Source organism: Sciurus vulgaris, assembly GCF_902686455.1.
Source record: "Sciurus vulgaris genome assembly, chromosome: 18".
Classification (NCBI taxonomy): domain Eukaryota; kingdom Metazoa; phylum Chordata; class Mammalia; order Rodentia; family Sciuridae; genus Sciurus; species Sciurus vulgaris.
This window is the reverse complement of record NC_136479.1, coordinates 26627935-26646319: the sequence shown is the minus strand read 5'-3', so window position 1 is coordinate 26646319 and position 18385 is coordinate 26627935. Positions and strand designations below refer to the sequence as shown.

At 44.0% G+C, this 18385-nt stretch overlaps 1 protein-coding gene across 2 annotated transcripts in view; it reads left to right on the top strand.

Annotated features, from left to right (window-relative positions):
• Positions 1–8608: 8608 nt before the first annotated feature.
• Positions 8609–18385, top strand: part of SNX8 (sorting nexin 8) — a gene marked incomplete at its 5' end in the record, with an annotated part of 54525 nt that continues 44748 nt past the window's right edge. The window contains one exon of one of the 2 annotated variants that reach the window (XM_079120638.1): positions 8609–8737. In XM_079120638.1, the coding sequence (XP_078976764.1) occupies positions 8656–8737 (82 nt within the window). Of the gene's footprint in view, positions 8738–13862; positions 14047–18385 lie in introns of those variants that run through there. The other variant, XM_079120637.1, reaches the window with a different exon arrangement.

The window sequence follows — 18385 nt, the reverse complement described above, 5'->3', positions numbered from 1 at the left end:
TAGCAGTTTATTACTTTTTTTTTTTTTTTTTTTTCAGTTTCAAGGATTGAACCAGGGGTGCTCAACCCCTGAGCCATATCCCCAGTCCTTTTTCACTTTTTATTTTGGGGCAGAGTCTCACTAAATTGATCAGGGCCTCGTTAAATTGCTGAGGCTGACTTTGAACTCTTGACCCTCCATCCTCAGCCTTCTGGGCCACTGGGATTACAGGTGTGGGCCACCACGCCCTGCTATTTACTGATGTGTATGAAGGTATAATTTACACAAGGGAAGTGCACGGATCTTATGTGCTAAAGATCAAAGAATTTTTAAAGAATTTTTTTGGAATGAGACAGTATTATCCTATGTATACATATATGATTACATGAATGGTGTGAATCTATGTTGTGTACAACCATAGAAATGAAAAATTGTACCCCATTTGTGTACAATCAAAATGCAGTCTGTAAAATAAAAATTTAAATTAAAAAATTAAAATAAATAAAATAATTTTTTGGTTGTTGATGGACCTTTATTTTACTCATTTATTTACATGCCTTTCTGAGGATTGAACCCAGTACCTCACACACTAGGCAAGCACTCTACCACTGAGCCACAACCCCAGTCCAAGATCAAAGAATTTTAATCAGTGCATACACTAGTGTACCTGATATTCTTATCAAGAGAGAACAGATCCCCTGAGTGTGGTGGCTCATGGCTGTAATCTCAGCAACTGGGGAGGTTGAGGAAGTAGGATTGCAAATTCAAGGCTAGCCTCAGCAATTTAGTGAGACCCAATGTAGCTTAGAGAGATTTAAATAAATAAATAAATATTCAAAATAAAATATTAAAAGGGCTGGGGATATAGCTCATCGCTAAAGTGCTCCTGGGTTCAATCCCTACTACAAAAAAAAAAAAAAAAAAAAAAAAGAGAAAGCGAGAACATCTCCATCACCCCCTGAAATTCTCCCCAGGCCCCTTGTCCACAATTGGCAACATTATCATTATCTTTCCTTTTTCTGGAACATCATACAGTTTTTCCTGTTGTAGAATTTTATGTAAATGGAACCATTTATTTTATGTCTGACTACTTTCACTTAGCCTGATGTTTCTGAGAGTCATCTTTCCTATTGTATGTTCCTTTTTATTGCTGAGTAGTAGCCATTGTATGAATACATAACAATTTGTTTATCCATTTTGCTCTTAATGAGCATCTGGATAGTTTCCAGTCTCTGGTTATTGTAAATGAAGTTGCTGTGCACATACTCCTACAAGTCTTTTTGTGTAAATATGTTTTTGATCTCTTGGGTATAAAATATGTAAGAGTAGAATTGTTGGTGCATAGGTTAAACAAACACTTATTTTTATTGGGCATTGACACATGCTTCCCCAAATGGATGGAACCATTTTATGCTTCTACAAAGGATGTTCCAGAATTATTATTGCTCTAGTCATTGTCTTTGGTCTTGTCAGTTTAATGATTGTCCATAATGATTCATCAGTGTGGAGTGGAATCTCACTGACGATTTAATTTACATTTCCTTAATAGTGGTATTGATCTGTGAGGTTTCTACTCAAGTTTTTTTGACCACTTTTATTGTTTGTTTGTTTTTCCTACTGGGTGTTTAACCACTGAGCCCCCTTTTATTAAAAAATATTTTTTTTAGTTGTTGAAGGACCTTTTTTTAAAATTTACTTATTTTGGTGCTGAGGATCGAAGCCAGTGCCTCACACATGCTAGGAAAGCGCTGTACCACTAAGCCACAACCCCAGTCATGCCCCTTTTTTATTTTGAGACGGGATCTTGCTAAGTTGCTTTGGGTCTAAATTACTAAGGCTGGCCTTGAACTTGTGATCCTCCTGCCTCAGCCTCCCCAGTCACTGGAATTACATCCGTGTACCACCACAACTAGCTGGGTTGTTTGTCTTCTTAATATTAAACTTTAGAATTCCTTATGGGTATACCCTTCTGGATATGTCTTTTATTAGTTATATGGACAACCCACATTTTCTGATAGTTTGTGCCTTGTGTTGTCACGTTTTTATTAAGGTCCTTGGAAATTCAGAAGTTTTGAAATTTCTATAAAGTCCAATTTTTCATTTATTTTTCTTTATGGCTCTTGCTTTTTCTTCTCAATTTAATTTTAATTGATAAATAATAATTGTATGTATTTATGCAGTAATTTGTGATGTTTTGAATGGATACTTAAAAGGCACTTGCCTGAGAAGGTATCTTATAGTTTTTTTTTTTTTTTTTTTTTTAAGAGCACTGGATATTGAACCCAGGTCCTCATGCATGCTACATAAGTGCTGTACCACTGAGCTACATCCCCAGTCCTTTTTAAAATTATAGTTTAAATTGTTAAATTATAATTTTAATTATGATTTTTAGTTACAAGTTTTCTCTTCTTTCTTTTTTAAAAAATATTTTATGTCAGTTGTGGATGGACCTGTAATTTATTTATTTATTTATTTATTTATTTATCTATTTATTTATTTATATGCGGTGCTGAGGATCAAACCCAGGGTGACACACATGCCAGGTAAGTGCTCTACCACTGAGCCACAATCCCAGTCCCTCATTATAATTATGATGTGGATCCTACTAAGTTTCTCAGGATTGCCTTGAATTTGTGATTCTCCTCAGCTTCCCAAGTAGCTAGGGTTGCGGGTATGCACCACATGGCTAATTTCTATTTTCTTTCATTCTTTCTTTTTCTTTTTGTCTTATTTACTTATTTATTTTTGTACTGGGGACTGGGGATTGAACCTATGGACACTTTACACTGAGCTACATTCTCAGACCTTTTTATTTTTTATTTTGAGACAGGTTCTAGCTAAGTTGCTGAGGCTGGCCTCGAACTTGTGATCCTCCTGCTGGAATTACAGGTGTGCACCACTAGGGCCAGCTGTTCTTACAGTGTTTCCATATATGTAATCATTATGGAATGATTCCATTGAACTACTCAACATATCCTCACATAATGTGTGTGTGTGTGTGTGTGTGTGTGTGTGTTTTGAAAATATTTAAAAGCTACTCTCTCAAGGTGTGTGTGTGTGGCTTAGTGGTGGAGCACTTGCTTAGTACTCGTGAAGTCCTGTGTCCTATCCATAGTCAAAAAAGAAAGAAAAAATTAGAATCTTCCTTGCTTAACAGGTTTAACTATGCACTAGATTATTATTAACTATGGTAATCATGCTTACAATTGGTCTCATGAACTTATTTCTCCTGTATTTCTGACACCATGCACTCCTTAACCCACCCCGCAGGGCTGAGGGTATAAAGCAGTGATAGAGCACATTCTTAGCATGCTTGGGTCCACGTTTAATCCCCAGAACTCAAATAAGAAAAAAAAAATCAGTTCCCTTCATGTGCACCAGTAGCAATCAGCTAATGAGAAAGTCTCATTCACAATAACAATGAATCAAATGTATAGAAAGAATTCTAAAATAACGTAATTTTATGGAGAAAATTATAAAACTTTAAGGAAAGACATAAAAGAAGATCTAAGAGTGGGTATGGTGGTACACTTCTGTATGCCAGCTCTTTGGGAGAGTGAGGCAGGAGAATTGCAAATCCAAGGCCAGCCTCAGTAACTTAGTGAGAATATGTCTCAAAATAAAAAATGAAAAGGGCTGGGGACAGGTTGAGGGTGGGCTGGGGTTGTGGTTCAGAGGTAGAGCGCTTGCCTAGCTTGTGTGAGACACTGAGTTTGATTCTCAGCACCATACATAAATAAGTAAATAAAGATCCATCGATAGCGACAAAAATATTTTTTTAAAAAAGGCCTGGGGTTGTAGCTGTGTAGTAGAGTGTCCCTTGAGTTCAATCCCCAGTACCTAAAAAAAGGTGGGGGGAGCCTGGGAACATAGCTTAGTGGCAGAGCACTTGCCCTCATGTGTGGGAGGTCCTGGGTTCCATCCCCAGTACTGCAAAATAAAACAAAGAAGCAAAAAAAACAAAGACATGAAGACCTAGAACTTCTTCAAAGATAGGAAGATTCAATGTGTAAAAATGTCAATTATTCCTAAATTGATGTATAAAATTAAGGCAATTTCAGTATCAAATGAGATTTTGGCTGTGGGTTCAGCAGTTTCCTGAGTACCTGCTGCGTAGTGTTTGATGAAGCTTAGGGGCTACAAATATTATTAACAAAAGTATTACACTTTTCTCTGGTTTTAGAGTCTCCACTCAATTTGACTTACAGACCCACAGGCAACTTTCATACCAAAACACCTAAAACAAGAGCTTACAGTTAGAGCAGAATTTCCTGACTGAGAGACTGGAGAGAAATGCTCTCTGCCCCAGGACAAGGCTAAAGCCACAGGGACTGAGACGGTGGCCTCTGGCACCTGGCAGTTTGAATCCCGCATGTGATCCTAGGGTGTTAAACTATTCTGGCCTGTTTGGAAACAATTATTCTACTACTTCATAACTTTATTGGATCAGAGGAGTTTCTAAAGTCACAGCATTCAGAAGAGAGCTCAGGCCACTGGAGACATTCAGTAAATGCGAATTTGTTTAGTGTGAAAATTAGCAAGTGCTGCTCACTGCGCATTTCTGGCTTTCTGTCTTCCTAGCATGAGGCAGTATTGCCCTTCTGGTCCTCTTACAGTTGGGTGGAAACCTCCAAGAGACTCAGAGGTTTTCCCTTGTCAAAATGTCAGAAGTTCAAGATGGTGGCTACATAGGTAGCCCAGTTCTCTGATGGACTGTAATGAGCAAAGCCCCCACCCCCGTGCCCCCCAACTCCCTGCCATTTTTTTTTTTAACTGAAAATTGAACCTAGCGGTGCTTAACCACTGAGCCACACCTGCAGTCCTTTTTAAAATTGTATCTTGAGACAGGGTCTTGCTAAATTGCCTAGAGTCTCCCTAAGTTGCTGAGGCTGACTTTAAATTTGCAATCCTCCTTCCCCAGTGTCCCATGCCACTGGCATTACAGGTGTGTGCCGCCATGCCTGTTGAGCATAAGCCCTTGGGCATTTCAATCCACTGAGGTTTGCAGATGTTACTATGGCATAATAAAACCTATCCTGACTAGTCCTCTAGTTATAGTTAACATTTCCAGGATGTGCTCCTCAAAGCATCTTCCAATTCTTTTTGAAAGGTGCTTAGCAGGACTTGTAAGTTCTTGCATGTTAGAAGGACAACTGATTACAGTCTGTTCTGCATGTCCACCGTGGCGATTGTTACTGATGTCAGTGTTTTGTATTTCAAATTCTCTCATTTTGCCTTTATCCAGTAGTCCTCACTTTTCTAAATGAAAAACAATAAACCTGACTCAAAAAAAAAGAAAAAGAAAAAGATGAACAGTCACAATATAAGTGGATTCTAAGCAAGATGTTAAAAGGTTAGAATCTGTCCTTTTTACTGTTCCCTGAATGAAACAAGAGATGGTAGTCATATTTCATATTTCAAGGCACATTTCTGAAAATTTTTTTTGGTTTTGTTTTGTTTTTGGTTCTGGGGGTTAACCCAAGAGTGCTCTACCAATGAGCTATGTCTCCAGTCCTTTTTACCTTTTATTTTGAGGCAGGGGTCTTGCTAAATTGCTGACGCTGGTCAACATCTATAGATCCTGCTCAGCTTCCTGGGTTGTTGGAGTTACAGGCTTGCACACTGTGCCAGTCTTTCTGAAGAACTTTCTAACTATTAGAAATATCTGGTTAGAAAGCCCATGACTTGAAGGACTGAACTCCCTCCCCTGGAGGTGTTCAGAATTAGAGCCAACTGCCCTTTCCCCTCTCCATCCAGAGTCCTCCATTTCCAGCTATTACACTGATTTTGCTCTGTGTGGTATGGGAATTCTATCATGTTCTGCTTCCTAAGTAAAATGCTTAGGAAATGTTTTGGGAATCAAGCAAACTTTTGAACTTAGAACATTGGTTTTATTTATTTTTTCCCACCTGGGTTGAATCATCTGGGGAGCTTTGTAAGAAAAATCTCAAGCTTCGACTGTACCCCAGAGTCAGCGACCCTTCAGGGAAGAGAGGATATGGCTTCTTTACTTCTTTTTTTTTTTTTTTTTTTAGGTGGTGGTATTAGAAATTGAACTCAGGACCTCACATGTGCTAGTCAAACACTCTTAGCACTGAACTACATCCCAGCCCCTTTCTTTTTCTCCTCCTTCCTCCTCCCTCCTCCTCCTCCTCCTCCTCCTCCTCCTCCTCCTCCTCCTCCTCCTCCTCCTCCTCTTCTTCTTCGTTTTGAGAAAGGGTCTTGATAAATTACTCAGATTGGTCTTGAACTTGTGATGTTCCTGCTGCTACCTCAGCCTCCAAAGACTCGGATTACAGGTGTGTTCCACAGGACCCTCCACTAGGCAGAATGCAGAACCCTGGGTATAACAGGCAGAATGTCCCTCCAGAATTGCTCTTCAGTTATATTCCCCCTCTCACTTGTATCTATGTATGGGGAATCATCTAAGGACTCTTGCTGGGCAGAATCTGTAGGGATCAGCTCCCAGTGAATATTTTTGAATGTTCCCCAGGTGATCAGAAAGTGCAGTTAAGTCAAAACCACTTAAGGAGGACATGTGACCATCTGTTAGGGGTGTTAATTTAATATGCTATCATTTTTGAAATATATATATTTATAATTGTATAATGCTTTACAGTTTTCAGAGTACTATGAGCTTTTAGAAATTTAATAAAGATTTAGAGCTGGATGCAATGCCATGTGTCTATGGTCTCAGCTACTACAGAGTCTGAGATAGGAAGAGTACTTGAGTCCAGGAGTTCAAGGCCAGTTTGTGTAACATAACAAGATGAAGTCTCAAAAAAATAAACTCTTATGATCTATGATGGGAGACAAAGATATGTACCAAATAATACCAGGAAGTCAACAGAGTATGTGTGTGTGGTGCATGGAGTCAGGGAAAGTGCTGAGTATGTCATTTGGAGGCAATAGCAGCTGAAAGGAAGCTCAGGGTGGTGGAAGGAAGTGGCCACAAATGGGGGTGGAGAGTCACAGGATCCTCCCGGGTCCACTGCAACTTGAGAAAACTCTTACATGTTCCTCAGCAGAAGAGGGACTGTACTTTGTAACTTATGGTCAGGAGAGCATTGTTGATTGTACCAGATTGCTTGGAAGATGTATGTTCTGGTGTGAATAATGGGACAATAATGTGTGTTTTTTTTTTTGGGGGGGGGTGCTGGGGATCGAACCCAGGGCCTTGTGCTTGCACGGCAAGCACTCTACAGACTGTGCTATCTCCCCAGCCCCCAATAATGTGTCTTAAGAGTGGAGAGAGTTAAAGATCAAAAACTTAAAATTTAAAAAATACTAACATTGTTATCAGACTGAAACGTGATGGTATCTTAAAAAAACTAATGATTAGCCTGGCTGGGGAGGCTGAGGAAGGAGGATTGCAAGTTCAAAGTCAGCCTCAGCAATTTATCGAGGCCCTAAGCAACTTCCCCAGACCGTCTCAAAATAAAAAATAAAGAAGTTGTTAAGCGCTCCCAGGTTCAATCACTGGTACCAAAAACAAAAACAAAAAACCAAAAAACCAACAAACAAACAAACAAAAACAAACAAAAAAGCCCAACCAACCAACCAAACAAAACAAATGATTAAAAAATAATTATATTCAAGCATTTGAGCCTTTTTTGCATAGCAGATATCATTCTAGATACTGGGATGTAGAAGAAAATAAGGATCGGAGTACTGGGAGAGATTGAGACCCTTCCTAGAACCCTGACCAGGGGTTTGTGGCCAGTTACTGTAACCAACTCCCTTAACTTGGCTAGGCATCACTGTCAGGAGGTGCAAGATCCTTACTTTGAAACAAGGCACTCCCTGATGGAGCCCTACCAATCTCTCCAGCATTCTCCTTTTAGCTCTGTGAGTATTTGGGCTCTTAGAGCTGTCTGAGGTCTCCTTTAGGCTCTTGTTAACTAATTCCTCCTTCCTCCAGGACCAGCTTTGACATGGTCCCTGCCCTGACCCTGAATGTACCCACATCCTTGCTCCCCTCTGGGGATAAAACACCTGTTCCACGCAGGCCAGTTGTTGGTCCTCCAGATTAGTACCGAACCAGGGCATCTGCGCGTCCTAGCGCCAGGGCCTGCCTGGCCTCCGGGTGGCAGGTGGCCAACCTGAGCGCGCTGCGGAGAGGTTGGGAGGGCGAGTGATTGAGCGAATGACGGTTGCATCAGTGGATGTGTGGGGTTGGCAAATGAGCAGATGGCAGGGTGGTTAAGCGAGGGAATGAACTAGTGGGGAGTGGGGGGGTGAAGAGCAAGAGCGCCCATGGATGAGGGCAAGTGGGTGGGTGGGTGGGTGAATGGGCAATAAGTGAGCACCACGTGAGCGGATGACCTGCTGAGTGTTCTGGAGTGGCAGAGCGCGAAGGCGGCAAAGAGCTGGAGGGCTGTGGAAACTCCAATTGGTGCGGGAAACTGCTAGCTGAGAGCTCGGACAGAGGCTGCGGAGCTCCAGCCACGCGGGGCCACGTGGCCGAGGCGGGGCCATGAGGCGGGGCAAGGCCTTGCAAGGGCGGTTGATGGGCGGGGTGAGACCGACAAGGGGCGTGGCCACGCTGAGCCTGGCGCGACCGGGCGGATCGAGGGCGTGTCCCTCTCGCTTGTGGGCGGGGAGAGCCCGGCGGGGCGGGGCGCGGGAAGGCTGCCGGCGGGCGCGGGAGGAAGTCACGTGGGCGAGCGGGCTCACATGACTGGCCGCGCTATGGACCCGCTGCCTGCGGCGGCATCTGAGGCGGAGGCTGAGGAGGAGGCGGATCCCTTGGCGGCAGGTACGGTGCGGGCCCTGTCCTTGGTGCGCCTCCGAGACCCTCTGTGACTGTCGCCGGGCCGCTCGGGTCACTTCCTGCCCGCTCCCCTTCCCGCTCTGGAGAGCGGCGCGCCGCAGCGGGGCCACCTGTCCCGGGCCATACCTGCCAGCGCCTCGCGTCCAGGGCTCTTTGCCCCTTGGTGGAGCACAGCTTCGCTCGCCCCGCTTGGGGTCCTTTGGGCCGTATCTCCGCGTCCCGCCGCTGAGGAAGGCGACGCTCGCGGTCCTCAGCTCTCGGTCAGCGCTTGGCTGGGGAGGGTTCCGGCGCGGGACCCGGGTTTCTCCTTGGAGCGTGCAGAGGTGCGGCCGGCGTTCCTCTGAGGGATTATGTTCGTGTCTGAGTTTAGCAGGACGACCCTTGTTTTGGGTGTCCCTTCCTGTGACCACTTCTCTGTGTAGGCTGCAGGTGGTGCTGGCGGGAGGTACTATCCTTGGCGGGGCGACTTTGGGGGCTCGGCCTGGCCGGCTTTGGCTGTGTCACCGAGAAGCTGGTCCAGATGAGTGAGTTTTGGAGGTTTAGGAGACGGGTTCTTCCCTAGGGGAAGGGCAGGGGGAGCAGCGAGAAAGCCCGGGGAAGAAATGGCGAGACTACATTTGACTTGGGGTCTTTAAAAATTTTTTTTGGTACCAGGGATTAACCCAGGGGCGCTTTACCACTGAGCCCAAGTTCTTAATTCAAATTTTAATTTTGAGACAGGATCTCGCTAAGTTGTTGAGGCTGACTTTAAACTTGCGGTCCTCCCCAGCCACTGGAATTACACGGGGGCGTAGGCCGGTCAACTAGGGGTCTTTACGTCAGTTAATGGTCAAATGCAGCCTGGCGCCAGTCCTTAATTCCAGCGACTGGGGAGATTGAGGTAGGAGGATCCCAAGTACCAGACCAGCCTCAGAAACTTAGCGAGGACCCTAAGCAACTTAGGGAGACCCTGTCTCAAAGTAAAAAGGGCTGGAGATGTAGTTCAGTGGTAAAGTATTCCTGCATTCAGCTCCCAGTACTGAAAAAAACAACCCCCCCCCACCCAAGTCTAGGCTGATCGCCCTGCCAGAATAGCCTTTGGTTATTTTTTTCCCTCTTCCTCGAGTCTTTGTCAGGGGAAGCATGTGACACCTCTTGATGATGTTCATGAGGTCATATGTTGGATCTTAGTGTGGGCCCACCTATACCAGGGCCCTAGTTTGGACCCCTGGGGTGGCTGTGCCTGAACTGGACTGGGAGCTTGCTTTTACCTGACTTGTGAGGACATTCAGTGTCTGCAGGGGAGGTAATTCTGTAATCTCTTTGCAAATAGAGGGAGTGCCATAGGTGTTTCATACTGGACTCACTTAATGACTGCCATTATGATGTGATTTGCTGATAGCTTGAGCTCTGGACTCCCTTGGAGCTGTTTTCTTTTTGACTTTGCCTGGAATTCCAACAGGTAGTTGTCCTTCCTTGGGGTGGTGGTGATTGTATCAGGAGGGCTCATTTTGTCCATAGCAATGTCACACTCCACCGTGTACTGCTTCACCACTTACCCAGCATTCTTTTAGTCAATTGGGTCTAAAAGTGGAATTCACAGCCTTCTGGGTCATAGGCTGTCCCTTCATTTCCATTTGATTCCTGGCACTCATCCTGTCAGGGAGGTGAAGTAATACAGCAAACCATTTTTACCTTGGGAAAACTAACCCAAAGGTAGTGACTTGCCCAAAGTGGGTAGTGCTATGGAGTGTATCTTAGTGGGACCCTGCTGGGTGGACTTGGGTCAGGAAATCTGAGCCTTTGAAAACTAGTGATAATATGCATATGTTCCATACTTCTTCAAAGTTCTTTTGATTTCTTACAGAAGTACTTTGTTTTATGGGTGTATAGTTAATTTTCTCTTCTGTGTCTTCTGCCTATACCACCAAAGCCACTGATGATATTCATATGTGGACTGTGAGATCGCCATCTTTGTACAGCCTTTGGGATGCATAGAAAAGATTGTAGTGCTTAATGTAGTTTCCATTTCTTGAGTCTTATCATGTTATGATTATTTGAAGTGTAAGCTGTGAGTGCTCTGAGGATAACTCCTTTCTTAAAAACATAATGTTCAATTATGCAATACATGGATGAACACATTTTCTTCAAAATAATATAGAACATTGCAGTTCAAGTAAAAGCCCCTCTTCAGTTGCTGTCAACTCCTTCTTTCTCCAGAGAAGTAACTGTGGAGTTTTCAGTTCAGGATGGATTTTTTTCAGTTTTATTTTTATATTTTATATGTACTCAGAAATTTATGCTCCTTGCTGGGTACTGTGACACATCTTGTAATCCTAATGACTTGGAAGGCTAAGACAGGAGAATGCAAGTTTGAGACCAGCCTCAGCAACTTAGCAAGACCCTGTCTCAAAATTTAAGAGAAGGGCTGGGGATGTAGCTTGGTAGTAAAGTGCCCCTGGGTTCAATTCCCACTACCAAAAAGGAAAAAACAAAAAAACAAAACAAAACAAAAGGAAAAAGAAATACTTGTACATATCTGCCATTTCCTGAAGCTAGTAAATTCATTTTCTGTTGAGTCTATAAAAATTACTGCAAACTTAGTGACTTAAGCATCTCACAGTTCTGGAGGTCACTGGTCTAAAAGAAGTTCCACCAGGCCAAAGTCCAGATGGAATCTGTTTCCTTCCTGCCTTTCCAACTTCCAGAGGCACCTGCATTCCTTGGCTGATGGTCTCCTTTCTCCAGCAAAATTGTGCCAAATCTCTCATGCTACCCCTTCTCTGGTTCTCTTCTCTTGTCTCGTTTCCCACTTTTAAGGACTCCTATGATTACATTGGGTCATCTAGTAATCAAGGATAATCTCCCTAATTTCATGTCAGCTGATTAGCAACCTCATTTTCACTGCAACCTGAATTCCCTTTACCCTGCAAACCTAACAGTCACAAGGATTAGGATATGAACATCTTTGGAATCTGTTATCCTCCCTGCTGTTGGAAGATGCCCTTGGAGAAGACTTTCTCAGTCATAGGTGTTTTTTTTTTTGTTTTTTTTTTTTTTTTTTTTTTTTTGCGGTGCTGGGGATTGAACCCAGGGCCTTGTACATGTGAGCCAAGCACTCTACTAACTGAGCTATATCCTCAGCCCCCACTCCTTGTTTTTTTAAAAAATTTTTAAAAAAATTTGTACTGGAGGGGCCGGGATTGTGAGTCAGTGGTAGAGCACTTGCCTACCATGTGTGAGGTACTGGGTTTGGTTCTCAGCACTATGTACAAATGAACAAATTAAACAATTAAAAAAATTTGTACCGGAAATTGAACCTAGGGGCACTTTACTACTGATCTACATCCCTAGCCCTTTTTATTTTTATTTGTTTTTAATTTTGTGACAGAGTCTCACTGAGTAGCTGAGGGTGAGTAGTTGAGGATCTTAATAAGTTTTTCAGGCAGGCCTTCAACTTGCCATTTCCTGCATCAGCCTACTGAGTCACCGAGATTACAGGCATGACCACTGAACTACATCCATAGCTCTTTTTATTTTTATTTACTTATTTAATTTTTTTTGGTGCTGGGGATCGAACCCACGGCCTTGTGCTTGCAAGGCAAGCACTCTACTGACTGAGCCCTCCCCAGCCCTCTTTTTATTTTTATTTTTGATACAGGATCTCACTGAGTTGCTGAGATTACATGAGTGCACCACCATGCCTAGCTAAATATCATTTTAAAAAAACTCCCTTTGAATGTAGAAAAAAGTTTTTATTTTTGATTTAGTTTGTATTTTATTGATTGAGCACGGTTAATTTCTTTTTTTTTTTTTTTTTGTATTATTTTGTTGTCTGGTGTCTCTGACTTGGCTATTTCTCTTTTGCCCATTTTACTACAGGGCCGCCTTTCCCCCTTTATTTGTAGCAGTTCTTTTCCTTGTGAGTAGCTTCACCACATAGCATCCTGTTCTGCGGGTGCAGGGTGAGTCCATTGCAGGACCATTCAGAGTTCTGAAGCTCAGCTGTTGTGACTTAGAATAGAACAAAGAGTGTGGTCTGTGTCCTTGATCATCAGATCTGATCTGCAACTGCATAACGCACAAAAAAATATATGCAAGTTACCACTGTGTGTCCTAGCGCTGCTTCCTACAATCCTGCAGACCTAAGTTTAATCTTGAAAATCAGGGAGAATCACGCCTCGCTTGTGTTGGTGTGGCTCTCTTGATGGCATTCCATACATTCCATTCAGCTGGAAGCTGGGGGATCCTTGTGTTCTATGTGGTCAGGTCCCAGGGCTTTGCTGCCACCAAGCTCCTACCCAGCTGGCCTGTCCTTTCCTTCTCCCCCAGGCTCTCACACCCTTGACTTAGAGTTCCTCACCCATGCTGTTGTTCCCCTTCTTTGGATGTATATATTTGTCACAATTCATTGGGCTGTCACTTAAGATTTATGTAGTTTACAGTGATTAAATTATGCCTCAGACAACTGTTCATGTTAAGGGAGAAAAACCTGTGCATCCTGCTCCCTGTATTTTACACACTTTTTTTTTTTTTTTTTTTAAATTTGGCAAGGACTTTTTTTTTTTTTTTAATTATAGATGGACACAATACCTTAATTTAATTTAATTAATTTATTTTTATGTGGTGCTGAGGATCGAACCCAGTGCCTCATAGGTGCTAGGCAAGTGTTCTTCCTGTAGGCCACAGCCCTATTTTACACTTTTTTTTTTTTTTTTTGTGGTGCTGGGGATCGAACCCAGGGCCTTGTGCATGCAAGGCAAGCACTCTACTGACTGAGCTATCTCCCCAGCCCCTATTTTACACATTTTTAATTTGAACATCTGATGGACAGAAACTTGTTTTTCTTCACCTCCCTGTATCTAGAATAAATATCGGCTGGAAAAGGGGCTTAAATGTTTGAAGAGAACTGCATTTTATTTTATTTTTTTTAAATGATTGGATCACATTTTAATTTGGTTACTTGGGTATTTTAAAGTTTGAATTGTTGGTCTTTAACCTGTGCCAGTGCTCCCCAACCCCCCAGACACAATTTGCAAGGTAAAATGTGTCCATTTGAAGAAAGAGGAACTAACTGAATCACTATTATGTAGAACTGATTTTGCCAGAATTTGCGGTTAGCAAGAAAATGATGTGTTCTGGGTGGGGGAATTCTGTTTTGGTATTATTTTTCGTTCCTGAGAAAAGTGAAGTACAAAAAGAGATGTTTGCCATCCTGTGTGCCTGGGTGGGCAGGTGTTGGATGCAGCTTCCCAGGGCCTGCGGTGCTGTCAGGAGCCCAAGGTGCAGACCCCACACAGCCTGGGAGGCTGCAGGTAGGGCCCAGCGGGGCATTGCTGTCCTCTGACTCACACTTTCTGTGTTTTTCTTATGGAACCACTAAAAATCATAATCCGAGTTAAGGGGGAGAAGTTCCTTAAAAAGTGTCTTGGGATACATGTCAGTATCAAACTCTCAGGTGGGGCCCCTGGGGTTCTCCTGGATCCATATGTCATGCTGTGTTCTGTGGTCATGCAGTGGGCAGCTGTTGAAGGCATTTTGCTGTTGGGTTGTGGGTAGGTGTTTGGGGATCTTTTTAGCTCCCTGCACGTTTCGAAGTTTGTGTTTAGCAGATCTAAAGTGAAATGACGTGCAGTTTGGCTAGCCCAGGGAAGTTCTGTGTGGACTGGAGGAAGTTGGGGTTTTCTGTGGCTCCGAAGGGCAGTGAGATTTTGTACCCCCACAGTCTTCCAAAGCCTGGTTTCTGCTGGGAAGTGTAGTCTACCAGGAGTCTCACAAATGAGTTGAGGTCAGATGTAGTACAGTTTTATTGCAGTATGTGAATTGGTGCTTTGAGAAAATGTCATATAAGTGATGTAGCCATAAATGCAGCGTTGGTGAGGGCACCTCAGCCACCCTGCCACCACATTAGCATAGCTGTCCACTCGGTGCCTTTCCTTTCTTCCTGTGGACTTGCTCTGTAGTTCTTGTTCCTGTGTCCCGGATGTACTTTCTTAGTCTGTTCCTTTCAGATGATGATTTTCTGCACTGCTAAGTAGTTTTTGAAATTTTCTATTTAATGTCTGTGTAATTATGCAGCAAGGAATGTAATATTTGTATTTCTAAAATGCTGGTGTGATAAAATTTGAGTTAAGATGCTCTTGCCACTTTTTCCAGAAACGGTTCTCCCAGTGGAATCCATATAAAAATTGTCCTCACTCTTGCACTTTTTTGGTACAAAAGACGTAGTCTCCCTCACCTCTCTCTTCCCTGTCCATCTCCCACCAAACTAATTCCATACCCTAGAGGTGACCATGTTATCAGTTGTGTGTGTTTCTTGGCAAACAAAATTATTAGGCTTTTAGAGCTGGAGAGATGTCCTTTGATGACCTGAGAGATGTTCCCTTCTGTACCTTCTTATATAAATCTGAGACTGGGTCCCCTTCCCCCAGAGTGAGGATGTAGAAAAAATATCTGGCACAAAAAATACAAACTGTGAGACTTCAATTTCTGTAACGTATGAAATAGAGTCGGTTGTGTGGGTGTGCTTACAGGGGTGATTAAACTATAAATGATACCATAAAAATTAGGCCAGTGGTCACATCTGGTAGGAGAAAGAAGGTCTGATCTATAAGGGATACAGTACAAGAGTGGTTTCTGGGTGCCAGAGGTCATTATATTTCATGTTGGTTACACATGGGTTTGAAGTATAATTTTGTTCAACTGCCAGTAGAATTTTTTTTTTTCATGCCGGTGATTGAACCCAGGGCCTCATTTATGCTAGACTAGAGCTCTACCATTAGACTTCATCCCCAGTCTTCCCATAGAAATTTTATATCCCTTTCTGTACGTGTGTAATACATTTCACAATACAAAGATTTTTTGGGAAAACACTAGATGATAAGTAAAGGTAGCTACAAAGGATCCTGTCTCCAGTCTACATTGGAGTTACTTGGAGGGGGATGTGCTTACAGTAACATGTGTCTGATTGTATCCTCCGCTAGAATGAATTGTCCCTTGGTTAATGAGCAGGAGTGTCCCTCTGGCTTACACCTTTTGAGGCATTGGGCTTGGTTGGAGCCAGCTGTTTGAGTGGCTCCTGGGGACACTGTAGGCAGGAGGACCCAGACCCTCAGGCCATGGCACCTTTGGGATGCAGGAGGGATGGCACGCACCTCCCTGCTGTTGAAAGCACCCCTTTGTGAAAGCCATGTGAAGCAGGCTTGGATGAACATCAGCTTTGCACAGCTAAGTACCTTCAGCACTTCCCCTCCAGGCTCCTGGTTCCCAGCTCCAGAGGGGTACCAGGCACTGCTCTTCTTTCTTAGAGGAGATGAGTAGGCTTGAGTCCTTGAGGCAGGCACTGAGTACGATTTCAGGACTGCGGGTCAGCAGCAAGGGAGAAGGGGAGGCTGGGACCCAGTGTGCAGTTTGGGTTTACTGTGCTGCCCGGTGGAGATGGGAAAGGAGAGACTCTTGTGTCAGTTCTGCAGAGGTTTAGTGTTCAGTCATGATGTGTGTAGGCAGCACCTTCCCCACCCCAGTGCTAGCTAGTGAGTAGGAACACTCCATCTTCTGCCTCCTGGGATGCCAAGTGAGAGCTGTGCCCTCTGCAGCAATGGGAGTTGTTCTGACACCTAGCTCTTGGAGACTGACTGAGTGCCACGTGTTGTCCTTGGTTCTATATCTGGAAAACAGTTTGGGCCTCACCACTGTTGTGAGATGTTGCATCTTGCCCTGCTTTTTTTTTTTTTGTGAGATGTTGCATCTTGCCCTGCTTTTTTTTTTTGTGGTGCTGGGGATTTGAACCCAGGGCCTTCTGCTTGCGAGGCAAGCACTCTACCAACTGAGCTATATCCCCAGCTCTCGCCCTGCTTTATAGTGAGGAAAATGAGGCATGTTCTGGTCAGTGGCAGTGTCCGGCTGCAGCTGGGGAATGTGCCGATGTTCCCTCCTGGCCGTTGTCACACTGGCCAGCTTCCTGCACCTCACCATCCTGACTTCCTTTAGCTGCAGTAACCACTCTCATCAGCTTTTACTGGCATGGAACTTTGCCCTTCAGCTGGCTCTCCTGATGGTGACATGGTGGCATAGGACTCTTCTCATCCTTACAGCCTAGGACCATTGTGACATGCATCTCTCTTCTAGGATGGGAATGTGCTTTAACACAAGAAAGCTGTAATGAAGGAGCATGTTAATTCAGGGCAGTTATTGGTCACTGGCCTCTGGGCTTTTGCTGTGTTCTGTGTTCCCTAAAGCACACGGCTCAGTTTGGACAGTGGGGTGTAGGGCAGAGCTGGTGTCCCACTGAGTCACGTGCAGATCTCCTTGGGTAACCAGTTCTCCCGAGCTTTGTGCATTTTGTGAGGCGTAGACTGAGTTTCCTTGTCCTGGTGAGCCTATGTTGGAGTTTTGGGGTATCTAGATGCCAGATAAGGGTCGAGCTTCTTTGCATAGAAAACTAGGTCTCTAGACTCAGCGTAGGTTTGGTTGTGGGGAGAAGCCGACTAAATATTTCTCTTCCTCAGATACCTTTTTCAATTCCTGGTTCCTTAGGGCTGACATCCTAGGCCTTGGATTCTGTCAGTCGTATTCCCTAGGGCAGTGGAAGGGGGGGACCTTGCCCTAGTCCTGTGATTCTTACCATAGATGGATTCAGTTGGCTCTCTGGGTCAGGTGATTGCTTGGCATTCTAGTAGAGGCACCTAATGTGGTTGCTAAGGCAGATCCCACACTTTGCCCACACCAGGGTTAAGATATATGATGCTGTCAGATATTTTATAATATTTTCACGTGGATGTGAGGAGATGCTAGGAAACCTGAGTCACTTCCAGACTAAACCATCCAGAGCTAGGAAGAGGGTTTTAAAAAATGACTACCACAACAGAAACAAACCAACAAACCGAAAACTGATTCAGTCTTGTTAAGTAGAGGTGAGGATTCTTTTTTGGAACTTTGAACTCCTACTCTGTCAGTTATTCCAAGATTCCCCAAATTGGCCAAAATAATTTTTCTTTAAAACTCTGGAAAATGTCATTGGGCCTTCCCCTGTGTAAACATTCCCAAAATGAGAGGCCTGGAGGGCTTTGAGGCATGGACTGAGGCTGAATGGGTTCTTTCAGAAGCTGCTGTGGGGGTTCATGGAGAAGCCGGGTCTGGTGGCCCATTGCTGTGCCTTTTCCTCAGATTGAGTCAGCCAGAGTCATCTGGGAGGGAGTCGTTTTTAGCCCTGCTCTTTAGTTTAGTGATGTCTTAGGCACACTAGTGATTTTTCCCTCTTGTGGTCTGGTTGCTCGCACTTCCCTTGGAAAGAATCAGCTTCCTCCCAGCCTGAAAATGGCGTGTGTCCTGCTTATGTGTGCGCCTGTGTGTGTGTATGTGGTTCCTGTGTGCTTCCTTGGGCCTCAGGATACTCCTTGGTCTGTTTGTGATTGTGCTGGGAATTTGGGAGTGGTTTTGTCCTTGATGAGCACACTATGCTGTTGACAGGTCCAGGGGCCCAGTCCTTCTGGGAACACCAACTGTGGTGGCTCGCTCAGCCTGTCCTTTGATCTGGGTCTGATCTGCAGGCCCATTAACCAGGAAAAGCTTGGGTACTGGCCCCTGTGCTTGATATGCTTGTTTTCTTGTTTGATTCTTGCAGTGAAGTCCCTCATTTTGGAGAGGGGACTACCT